The sequence below is a fragment of the Dromiciops gliroides genome, chromosome 2, assembly GCF_019393635.1.
Source record: "Dromiciops gliroides isolate mDroGli1 chromosome 2, mDroGli1.pri, whole genome shotgun sequence".
Classification (NCBI taxonomy): Eukaryota; Metazoa; Chordata; class Mammalia; order Microbiotheria; family Microbiotheriidae; genus Dromiciops; species Dromiciops gliroides.
In genome coordinates this window covers 146,863,639-146,876,624 of record NC_057862.1, presented here as the reverse complement: position 1 = coordinate 146,876,624, position 12,986 = coordinate 146,863,639, and the positions used below count along the sequence as shown (strand labels likewise).

Here is a 12,986-nt window from a genome sequence, read left to right as displayed (position 1 = left end):
GATGCTATAAAATTCTGAGCCTATTTTTCACTTCTCTTTTAGACAGAACACTGAAAGTTGGCAAAATGAAAAATTATAACTGTCTCCTTTATGTAAAAATTGGTGACTCCATCAATAAGCATTTTATTTAACACTTACTATGTGCCAAGCACTGTGTTAGGCCCTGGGGATACAAAAGCAAAAAATAAACAGCCCTTGTCTAATCTCAAGATACTTACAGACTTCTGGGGGAAGCAACATGTACAAATTAAGTAAAAGGTGGCTAAAGAAGCACTTGGGATAAAGGGCAGGTAGGCGGCGCAGTAGATAAAGCACTGGCCCTGGATTCAGGAGGACCTGAGTTCAAGTCCAGCCTCAGACACTTAACACTTACTAGCTGTGTGACCCTGGGCAAGTCACTTAACCCTCACTGCCTTGCCCAAAAATAAAATAAAACAAAATAAATTCAGATACTGGAAAGTGGAACAAAAACATCAAAGTTCATGGAACACACAAGTTGTTCGCATCTCTAAGTTCTGAGTGCACATTTTGCAATAACAGAAAATCCCAATACTCACCCTGAACCATGATGTACCACAACTGCAGCAAGGTCATAGAGGCAGCTTTCTGGGCCACTATTCTCAGGCTTTAAAACAAGGGAGAGGAAACACATCCTTAGGATTCAACTGCCACTAGTAATCAAATGCACTGAAATGACAGCTCTATCAACCTCACCCCCAGCTTTATAGTGAGATCATTGGTGTAATTAAAAAAACCAAAAACTTAGTGTATCTTAATCTAGGTCTTTCTGAATTTAGTCCCCTTACCTCTAATAAGTAGCATTTCATATCTAGGCCTCTCAGAGGAAATTCTACGTAGGTATCGACCTTGTTTCTTAGATATGCTGTCCAATGAAATCTTTTCAAGTGTAAGCATAGCACCTGAATGACAAAAGAGGGTAGGAAAAAAGATATCTTTGTTCATAACCATTTCATTCACCCTTTCTCAAAAAAGCCAGTATTTGGTGCTAATTTCTCTTACAGCATTATCCATGACTCCCATAAGTTTCTTCTCCCAGTTCTTAGGATTTCTTGCACACAATGTGGGGTATATGCTTTGACTGAAACTCTAAAGGCCAATTCTGAACATCTTCCAAAATCGAGCTTATGTTAAAAGCAGGAATATTTTTAAATAAACTTTGGGCTGACAGTTTGAATGATCTCCGTTTGTGAAATTTCATGGAACATGGCTTTTACCTTTGGTAATTTCTGAATCCAAAATTTTTTGGTGGATTTCTGCTTCTTTTTGCATTTGTGGCACATATACAGTTCTGTCTCATCAAGTTCTTCTAAGTCTGTAAAACTACGAAGACAATCTAAAAAGAAATAGATTTCAAATAATTTTTAAAACATGGTGCTTTTCACAAAGACCCCATCTGGATATTCTAAGAACAGTCAGTCATGCCTTAGGTAGGCCTAAGCTTTCCTTTACTTTTATGGAAAGTTTCAAGTTTAATTCCATTGATAGCTATACTATTAAAGGAGATGTCTATCATACCCCATGTTCCTTTATTGGAGGAGAGGGCGCTTAAGTGGTACAAACGTCTAAAGCAGTACTATCAAATTCAAACTGGGGGCCACTTGTTGACTAAACCTTAAGATAACATTATTTATGTTGATTTTTATTTATTTTTGTTAAACATTCCCCAGTTACACCTTAATCTGATTTGGGCTAGACTAAGGACTTTTGTGGACTGCGTGAATTTGACATAATTGCCTTAAAGTCAGTTTGTCCTAATAGCACAGAGAGGTTTGTTAAGCCAATCCTGACAATTTTTTTTTTAAAAAAAAAGGTCTCTTATTTTATTGATGGCTTTTGATTTTCAAATCACCTGTTTTTTAATCTCTATTTTTCAATTAACAAGCATTTTTTCCTTTTCCAACCTCTGTCTCACCAATTTAAAAATCAAAGATGCAGTCAAACAAAACAAACTTCCACATTGTCCATGTCCAAAAATGCACGTCTTATTCTGCATCCTCAATCCGTTACCGCTCTGTCAGGAGGTGGACAGCATAGATTATCAGCCTCAGTCCTCTGGCAAGACTGATCTTTGGCTATTGCTGACAAATCACATCCAAGACCTATGGTCCTTGCTTAGGGAAATTTCTTACAGAAATAATGAAATAGGTAAATTCAAATTTCCTGAAGCACGATTTAATCTCTCCAAAGTTATAAAAAGGGATTTTAATTTTAAAAGCCTACCTTACTACTACTCTCTCTATTACTACCCTAGAAGGACCCTTTACTCCAGCTGGACTAGTTTATCCAGTCCCTCTAGACAAAGTTCAGTTCAATTCCCAACTTCTTCATGAAGACTTCCAAGACCGCTAAAAACGACAGTGATTCTCCTAACTATAATTATTGCCTGTGCCATTCAAATACTCATTTTATACTATTTCATGGAATCTGCTTGTATCATTTCTTTCATGCTATTTCACTTAGGGGTGCTGTATGTCTTGTTTCTGCAATTCATTTTATCATCTCCATGCAGGTAAGAATTTTGTGTTATTTCTTCGTATTCTTAGCTAGCACCACACTATTGAACACACAGTAGATGCTGAACAAAATTTTAATATTCTTGCATAGTTATTTTCCTCATTAAGGGAGCTTCAGAAATGCTAATTATCCCTAAGGTCCTTTCCAGCTTTATGGTTCCAAGACATCAGGATGTCATTTTTGTCCTCTTCAGAATGAAGGACAACTACCACCACCACTAATAGCTTTGATTCCCTCAACAAAGTATGCCCACTTTGTACCCTTTAATCTACTAAAGCTCTGATTTATATTTTTCTTCTGTTAACTAATTATATGAACATTATGGCATTGTACCTATGGTAAAAAAAACAAAACTCCTTTACAGTGGCTGAAATCAACTGATAGATTTTTAAAAATTCTCATAGCACCCACTCTATTCCTTTTCCCATCCCAAACATTTGTTCTTCAAACATAATGTAAAACTAATTTTCAATAAATAAGAATATTTTAATAGGAAATGGAAATGATTTTCTTTCTCATTCAATGGCATTATGAATTAACTGCTTAATATTTTTCTAACCCAAAGAGTTCTAAGCATTTCATGTAAAGCCTGCTACATATGCTAAAATAAACAAATTGCAACTTCAGATCCTGCAGGTCAAGGAAAGTCATCTTTATCAATAAATGACACTGGAAAATATCATTGTTTTTTTCTTTTTCTTTGTTCCCGTGGTGGTAAGTAAATAGTATGGAAGAAGGAAAAGAAAAGAGATTTTTGGTAATGGGAAAAAAAATTAATTAAAAAGAATATATATATTAAAACTATTAAAGAGGAAATGCCCTGTATTCTAGTATCAACACGACTTTTAGTTCCTGGAGACCAGGGGTCACTTTTTTTTTTAAGTGAGGCAATTGGGGTTAAGTGACTTGCCCAGGGTCACACAGTTAGTAAGCGTTAAGTGTCTGAGGCCAGATTTGAACTCAGGTACTCCTGACCTCCAGGGCCGGTGCTCTATCCACTGCGCCACCCTAGCTGCCCCCAGGGGTCACTTTTGATACTTCTTTTTGTACAAACTCAACTGTAACAGGTATATCTGCTATAGATTTTGTGCTACCCTGTGACATTTCATAATTGTCTGGTATTGTTACTGAAATCTCCTCAATGAAATTGTAAAGTTCTTTAGGGCAGAAACTGTTTTCTTTCATCTCTCCTCTAACATATTGCTTTATATACCCCAGTAGGTGCTCACTATATATTTGCCCATTTCTGGGCACGTGTATGCTCTCGTATGTTTACTTCCTTTTGGGTTTGTCCCAAAGGCTTTTCTTAGAAATACTGGTGCCTGTATTTCTATTTAGACAGAAACATTGAATTTGTATATACTTATTGGCTCTAAATCCAGCATTTAACTAGACAGTTTTAGAAACTCTTATCTTTATTGCTATAGTTTTAACATCACCATTTCCAAATATAGCTATCCTCCTTCTTTCTCCTTTGTAATGAGAACTAGATGAAGAATGCCAATTTAAAGATATAACATCAGATAAAGTTCCCCTAAGCCAAATGTTGATGATCTATACATCTATACTAAGAGACTTCAATGGGACACAGCTAATTCAAAAAGTCCTTTCTTTGGAGTTAATTATATAACTTTGGAAAAGTATATCTGCTTTTTTTTGGGGGGTGGGGGTGGGCAATGATGGTTAAGTGACTTGCCCAGGGTCACAAAGCTAGGCCACACAGTGTCAAGTGTTTAAGGCTGGATTTAAACTTGGGTCCTCCTGAATCCAGGGCCAGTGCTTTATCCACCGTACCACCTAGATGCCCCTATGTCTGCTTTTTAAATTATACTTTGCTTGATACTAAAATTAGTTTGCAGTCCTGAACATATGACTAGCCTTTGATGGCAAAATAGCAGAAAAATCCATTTGCAACAGTAAATCCACAAAATGGATAAATCAGCTCCAGATATTCAAGGGATAACTGTGTTTAATTAAATTCCATTTGAAAACTACTAAGATAGTGTGTTGAGGGCTTCATTCCTACTCTTTAAAAAAAAAAAGAAGAAAAGAAATGTATGTGAACTCATGTGTGTCTATGTGTACTGCATTTTAAAGATTTACAAAGTGTTTTCTTCATAACATCCCTGAGAGATAGGGAGAGTAAAAATATTACTATTATCATTTTTTAGATGAGAAAACCAAGGACCAACCTGAAATTCAGAGAAGTGACTTGCCCTAGCTAATAAAGAATTCTAATAAAATAAAAAAAGCACATAAAATTCTGACTCCCAAATTCAGTTTTTTTCCTACTATTCCACATATTATTCATCTCCTAATAAACCTTCATTGGTCAATTTACATTTGTTATCTTACAAATTTCCTGAACCAAATCTCAGAGACAGAGTTCCCTACTCTTGGTGACAATGGTATAAGACATCTCAGATTTCTTATTTTCTCCTTTGTCTCTAAGCATACACAGTAATGACAACAGAACACTGGCTTCTGCTACAAATCCCTAACCACCTTTATACTTGTGTACTAAGGCTGAGATTCTAAGAGCTTTCATGAGTGAGTAACTGTTGCATCATGTAAAAAGTTTGGCTTTGGGGGAGGGAGGAAAGGAATTATATATGGATAAAAATAGAATTCTTCAAGTCAATTAACATTTATTAAATCCCAAGCATTGTGCTAAATGTTGAGGATACAACAAAAGGTCCATATTTTGAATAACTTCTTGAATTTCCCCTCCCAGGCAACAGGAATCATGGCTACATGCTGTAATTTTCATTAAGATTCCCAATTTCTCACAAAACCATAAAATCAACTGGCAAGATACTAGACAAGGAAGGGAATAAACATTTATAAGACTCCTACTGTGTTCCAGGCACTTTGATAAGCATTTTACAAATACTATCTCTTTGATTCTCACAATAACCCTGTGAGATAGGTGCTGTTGTTACCCCCATTTTACAGCTGAGGAAACAGAGGCAAGCAGAGGTTAAGTAACTTGCCATGGGCCACACAGCTAATAAGTGTCAGGTTGGATTTGAACTCAGGTCTTCTTGACCCCAGGGCAGTGCTCTGTCAGCACTGTGCCATCTCACTGAAAATTATTCTTCCAGGACTGCCCAGACCTTATCAAGGATCAGAGATTTAGAGTTGGAAGGGAACTTCTAAGTCTTTTAGTTCAGCCTCCCAGAACTGAGGAAATAGGTGGTAGGTCCTCTTGTTGCACCCCATGACGTCCTAACGAAAGCAACACAAACACATTTTCTTTTTTTTTTTTTTGCAGTGCCAAATTGCTCTCTGGAAGGATTCTCTCTCGTGTGGAATCATGCAGTCATTGGAAAAATTTTTGTAAAAACTAAGTGGAGGAGGCAGCTAGGTAGCACAGTGGATAAAGCACCGGCCCTGGATTGAGGAGTACCTGAGTTCAAATCCGGCCTCAGACACTTGACACATACTAGCTGTGTGACCCTGGACAAGTCACTTAACCCCCATTGCCCTACAAAACAAAACAAAAAACTAAGTGGAATGATGGTGTAAAGCCTCCTTTGTAACATTTCAGAACCTCTTGTCCCAGGAAAACACATACTTTAGGATTGTTACTGAAAGAATGATTTATCAACTCATCAGATAGAGAAACACCTTGTTTGCAGCTTCATTCAAAGGCAGGAAAAGCATCAAACCCTACCCACTATTTCCTGGGTCTTCTGAAGGCACCAATCAGCAAATCCCATGGTGGTGTACTCAGGGCCAAGGAGTACCACTGCCCTTAGGGCACAGCAGGGTCCAGAACAGGCAGGGCCTCTCTCCAGACCACAGGTGTGTAAGTCATAACTCAAGAACATCTGAAAAGGAAGCTCTTGTATCCCTTTCCCTGTTCCTTCTATAGACTATAGAACCATTCCCTTTCCTTCCACCTCCACCATTTTTCCTTTCCTTTGTGCACTGGGTTTAGATCAAGGTTCAAATCCTGGCTCTGCCATTTACTACCTGAATGACCTTGGGTCAAGTCACTGAAGCTCAATGGGCCTCTGTTTTCTTAAATGTAAAAAGAGGGCTTGCTCTAGGTGACCTATAAGGTCCCTTCCAGCTCAAAATTATGATCTGTTCCATTTTTCCTTTTATCGATCCATCATTTCTATGTGTTATATAAAAACCTGTGGGAGGTCATTCACATGCCTAATTAATTAGCAAATAATTGCAGGACACATAGGCTCTGTCTGGACATCTTTCAACATTCTTTTTTTTTTTGGGGGGGGGGCAATGGGGGTTAAGTGACTTGCCCAGGGTCACAGAACTAGTACGTGTCAAGTGTCTGAGGCCAGATTTGAAGTCGGGTCCTCCTGAATTCAAGGCCAGTGCTTTATCCACTGCACCACCTAGCTTCCCCACTCTGTCTGGACATCTTACAAAACAGATATGGTTTATTCCTTTTTTGACAAAGTGCTTAAGATCTATTTGGGGACATAGGATATACAACACATGAAATATCAGAAAGGATGACCAAACTGATTTATCAATGATACTGCCAACTGGGTGGTCACCAGAACTCTTGTCCCTTCCCTACTGAGAATACTTGGGAACTTTCTCCTTCCTCATCCACCTTCTTGCTACCACCAGCAACTCGGCACTCCTGGATGTGTTGCTATGCCAAAGAGGAGAAAAAGAAGACCATCCAAACTTGCAATGTGCCAGGGAACTGCTAAAGTCTCAAGATGAAACTCTGAGTATAACTTCATGTAGATGCAATGTTACATGCAGTAGTTGTGTTCTGTGGTACCACAGCTATACTTCTGCATGGTACCTTGAGATCAATGTGGAAGATGCATTTCAAGTTTCCAACTTCTCATGTAACCTCACTGGTAACTAGAAGCTGCCTATGTACAATAAAGCCCTAAACTGTAATCTTATGTAGAAAATTACATTACTTATAACTTTCAACCAAATTTATCACTAAATTAGTCAATTTTGTTCTTATCTGCTTTCTTAAGATATAATCAAACATGATGAGTGAGATGAGCAGAACCAGAAGAACATTGTACACAGTATCATCAACATTGAGTGTTGACCTACTGTGATGGACTATATTCTTCTCACCAATGCAATGGTACAGAAGAGTTCCAGGGAACTCATGATAGAAGAGGATCTCCAAATCCAAGAAAAAAAAAGAAAGAAAGAACTGTGGAGTATAGATGCTGATTGAACCATATTATTTCTTTTGTTTTGGGTGCTGTTGGTTTTTTTTTCTATTTTGAGGTTTTGCATCACTGCTCTGATTCTTTCTCTTGTAACAGGATTAATGCAGAAATAGGATTAATGTTATTATGTGTATATATATGTGTGTGTATATATATATCTATATGTATATGTATAGATATATATAGATATAACCTATATCAGATTACCTGCTGTCTAGGGGAGGGGGGAGGGAGGGGAGGGAGGGAGGGAGAAAAATCTGAAATTGTAAAGCATGTATAAACAAAAGTTGAGAACTATCTTTACATGTAACGGAAAAAATAAAATATCTCAAAAAAAAAAAAAAAAAAGATATAATCAAACAAAATTTGTGCTGGACCATTGTAAGACCTAGAAGTCACTTTCATGTTTTACAACATCTACATCAGAGGATAAAAACCTGACATTTGATTTAAGGAAGTTTTGTGAGATTTGCTTCCTTTAAAATAGCCTCACCCCCCCCAAAAAAAACCCAAAGTCTTAGAAAGATTTTCCCACAGTATATTGAGTATGTGTATGAACACTTTAAGCTAAAGCTCTTTTTTTTTTTTAATCCTTTCCTAGCCAGAGGTGTACCCTGCAGATGGTGATATAAGAAATAAGAGTGAAGCACCAATTAAATGTAGTTACATACATAGTTGTTTTGATCTCAATTCTTATACTAGTTAAGCACTGAAATAGTCTTAGAAAATTACCTTAGCAGACAACTGCTATTTGGACTGAATGTTTTTCTTCTTTTTTTTTTCCTTCCTTTTTAAAAGTATATGAACTTCCTACCTCTCTCCTTTCTTTGTATTGGTAAAGAACTAGAAGTAGGGAACATTACATCTACCTCCAAGAAATAGTTTATACACTGGTTAATTTTTCCTCAGTTGTCTTTGTGTTCTTTCTTTTTTATTCTTTGTTAGAAGGTATGGCTCTCAAGGGAAGGAAGACAAGAGGAATATACTTGGAAATAAGTGATGTCAAAACAAAAGATATCAAACTTTATGTATGTGTATCCTATAACATAGGAGCACAGTGGAGAGAGCGGTGTACCTTAAGTCAGGAAGACCTGAGTTAAAATCTAGTCTCAGACACTTCTTAGCTGTGTGACCCTGGGCAAGTCACTTAACCCTGTTTGCTTAAGTTCCTCATCTGTAAAATGAGCTGAAAGAAATAGCAAACCATTCCTGTATCTATGCCAAGAAAACCCCAAATGGGGTCACAAAAGAGTCAAACAACTGAAATAACTGAACAACACAGCCTATAACATGTGGAAGTAAACAAATGATTTGTTCTCTAATTTCCTTCCTATACAGGAAGTAAAAATGTTCATTCTTAAGTTCTAGGCAAACTGGATTTAATTCTGTTTTCTAAAAATGACCTGTGTTCTAGCCTCTGTACCTTAGCTCTTGCTTTTTCCCTATAGTTATACCATCATCTCCTCCTAAACTATTCAATTCCTGCCTAACCTTTAAAGCCTCATCAAATTTTAATTATTACAAGAAACCTTCCTTGATCCCCTCTTACTATCCCTCCCTCAACTGTTGATACTGCCCAATAGTACCTGCTGGTACTGACCTCCTTGTCAGGATTCTCTTTTTTGGGTGCCTCTTACTGTGTATTACATCTTGCTATGTATGTGTCTTCTCCTAAGTTCAATGGGGGTGGCATTCTTACCTACATTTTGTAATTCTCCCAGCACCTAGTACACAAAATGGGCATTTAAAAATGTTTCATGTATACGTATTATTCCACTTTACCTTGAAAACCAGTTTTGTTAAATTTTAAAGGCCAAGTCTTCTCAGTAACATTAAGAAGAGAAGGGAAAATATTTCAGGAAATGGGAAAATAAACATACAAAATGGGCTTTGTTGAGGTACAAAATTTGACTCTGAAAATACTCATATGTTAACTAAATATCCCACATGTCCCAAAGGTTAAAGGAAGACAATAAACTAAACACACTTTAGCATGGTCATATACAATAAAAATCTAGGTAGACTTCAAAACAATAGAAGTGTCCTTACCTCGGAGTGAACACAATGGCCCATTTTCTTGGTTCTTAGAACGCTTGTTTCTAAACTGACTGGGAATATCTAAGGAAAGGTCTTAAAACAGGGGAAAAGTAGTTAAAACCACATTGGCCCAAAAAAATCATCAATTTGATAGTTTCTTTGAAAATAAAGACTTAAACATTTTTATCGTAAAAATAAAGCACAAATACACCCAAATCAAATATATCTTACCAAGAAATGGATCAAACTTTCTAGATTCTGTCCCACATATTAAGCAGTTAACTTCATTTTGAAGAATGCCTCCGAATATAGCTGTGACGACAGTAGATGCTCCATTTCTAAAGAAAATCACCATGTGGGAAAATATTTTAATCACAAGGTCTCTATTTCTGTAGTAGCACTAAAATATTAATAAACATTTTTTAAAAGATTCATTTAAAACAAGTTTCTTCACTTATACTGGCTGTGTATTTTTTTAAAAGTTCTACAAGAGGAATGAAGGGAGCAAAAAATGTTCCATGAAAGGTTTCCATCAGGCACAATCAAGACTAAGCCATTGCTACTGAAGACACAAGCTAACCTTCAATAAACTGCTAAATGTAAGCATCAAGCCTAGTTAAATGGGGGGGGGGGGTGTCTATAAAAGGTTTGTTTTCCTCTCTGTTTTGAGGACAGTAATGAATGACTTCAGACACAGTAAAGCCTACAAAAGAGCTGTCAAGTATCTTCCCTTTTGATATTTAAAAACTGCAAATTGCCTTTTTTTTTGGTGAGGCAATTGGGGTTAAGTGACTTGCCCAGGGCCACACAGCTAGTGTTAAGTGTCTGAGGCTGGATTTGAACTCAGGTACTCCTGATATCAGGGCCTGTGCTCTATCCACTGTGCCACCTAGCCGCCCCACTGGTTAGTTTTTTAAAAGGCAATTTGCAGGGGCAGCTAGGTGGCGCAGTGGGTAAAGCACCAGCTCTGGATTCAGGAGTACCTGAGTTCAAATCCGACCTCAGACACTTAACACTAGCTGTGTGGCCCTGGGAAAGTCACTTAACCCCAACTGTCTCACCAAAACAAAACAAAACAAAGCAAAAACTAACCAGTAGTCCTAATGAAATGTGAAAATGAGATATATAAGAGAATCTAGAAGGTACAATGTCCATTCTCTTTGTGGTTTAATTTCTATAAGAGTCATAGACCAGTGTTATGCACAGCGTGGGCATATAGAAAATAAATTATTACCTATTAGTAAATATATTTGAAAAGGAGAAATAGGAAACATTTAAATCATTCATTCTCTTATGTTACTACTAAAATACCATGGTAGCTTTAATTAAAGATCAAATCAATTGTATTTTACTGTCCATTTAAACTTACTATAGTGCTTCCTCTTCAAAGGTAATTTAAAGATTAGAATAACTTCAAAGTTCTAGCTCCAATTTACATTAGATTGATATAGCATTACTGTTTTAGTTTACCATAACATTAAACAGTAAAACCAAAACATGTTCTTACTAAAAATGTATACCAAAAATGTGATTTTAAAAATTACTACTTTAAGTAATACTTCTTTCCTTTATTGAATGATTTAATAAATTATGGCTCCTTAGTACAAATGATATTTTAGCTTAAAATAAATACATGTTAAGGAGCAATACATTCCTTAATCAGTAATAAGACCAAGTCTTACATGTTTAAATGCATTATATAGTTTATTTTTATTATAAAGTAAGGCAGTTGTGTCCATTTTCAAGAGAGCTGTAGAGATCTCAATGAATAGGAGAACCTGCAAATTTAGCTTCTTATACATTTCCAGTGACATATTATAAGGTATTTAAGATAATATTAAAAAACTGTAACAAGTGAAATGTAAAAAGCACCAGCAGAATTCAATAGAAAAGCAGCATTGTTTTGCATAAGAACTTATTGTAGATTGGTTCATCCCACTGCAAAATTATGATATTCAGTGAGGTAATGTTACAGGGGTCTGTCACTGTCCCTCTGATTTATGTCTCAGCTGACTGAACAACATTATACTGAAGTTTCCTGATGTTAGGCAGGAGTTTCTAAAAAGAAATATATTAATAATTATAAATTACAATAGTTCGGAAGACAATGTTAAGCAGGACATACCTATGGCTTTCCTACATAAAATAAACATAGACTATATTGTATATAAAATACATGAGTTATTACATGTACACAAATATTTTGCTTTAAAATATACAGTTCATTTTTTTACACACAACAAAACTTTGAATGTAATATTGTTGAGAGGAAATAACTCGCCATCACCTTCTTTTCTAAACTGGAATTTGGGTCAGGGGAGCTGTATATCTATGTATTATAGACTATAAAGAGCGATACTGGGTTCATTTCTATAGGATAGATGGTCACAGGAGGCTGAAAATGGATGGAGGAACCCTACTTTAACATTAAAAAAAAACAAACAAACAACCTAACTACACTCACTAACAAGGTCTAGAGAATGCTAGGCGGGCAAGACTACAGTCACACCTATATACAACTTACCTTTCTTTCTCTGATGAGTTTAACTTGTAATCCCCTTTCCTGCACAGACCAGGACTGACAAAAGTCTCAAAAATTACAACATAAGAGGAGACTGCACATTGACCAAAATCCAGGCTGAAATGACTGTAAACATCCCTGCCTAAAGCAAAATAAATGTTTTGGTCTCAGTGCAGGTTTCAGTCTATCAGAAATTACATGGGAAAACAATTCAAAATTTTTTCATGTTATGGGACAAGAAATACTTCTGAAAACTTAACTGGTGCTTCAAGGTCAATTAGGGAATGAACAAATACATTTTAGGCAAATTCAAGTTCCAAAATTGCTCAAACTTATGTTTTCAAATAGAAGTACAATTGGTTTGGGTAGACTAAAAAAATTCCATTCCCCCAATTATCTTCACTATCATTTGTGAACTATTTATAAAAGATCAACAAAAATTGAATATATCCTATATTTTTTCCCTAATTTTTGAACAATTTTTACTGAATTTCAGTTAAAGGTCTCAGAATAACTAAGAACAAATCTAATATTAATGTGTTCAAATGCAAGAAAAAGCATGATTATTTTGGTACATTACTTGTAAACAATTCAAATAAGAAATATGCACAAACTTTAAGCAAAACATTCACATTTTAAAACACAAAATACCACCAGTATAGTATTACATAAAGCCCTCCCATGAAACTCCATTAAAAAAAAAACCA

General features: G+C 36.1%; 1 protein-coding gene across 2 annotated transcripts in view; it reads right to left on the bottom strand.

Annotated features, from left to right (window-relative positions):
- The window catches only part of USP3 (ubiquitin specific peptidase 3), a 115,230-nt gene that overhangs the window by 8,092 nt on the left and 94,152 nt on the right, over positions 1–12,986 (bottom strand). For both annotated transcript variants that reach the window (XM_043982333.1, XM_043982334.1), the window contains 5 exons: positions 9,990–10,096; positions 9,771–9,851; positions 1,236–1,354; positions 807–920; positions 558–625 (listed from right to left, as the gene is read on the bottom strand). In XM_043982333.1, coding sequence (XP_043838268.1) covers positions 558–625; positions 807–920; positions 1,236–1,354; positions 9,771–9,851; positions 9,990–10,096 — 489 coding nt within the window. The remainder of the gene's footprint in view (positions 1–557; positions 626–806; positions 921–1,235; positions 1,355–9,770; positions 9,852–9,989; positions 10,097–12,986) is intronic.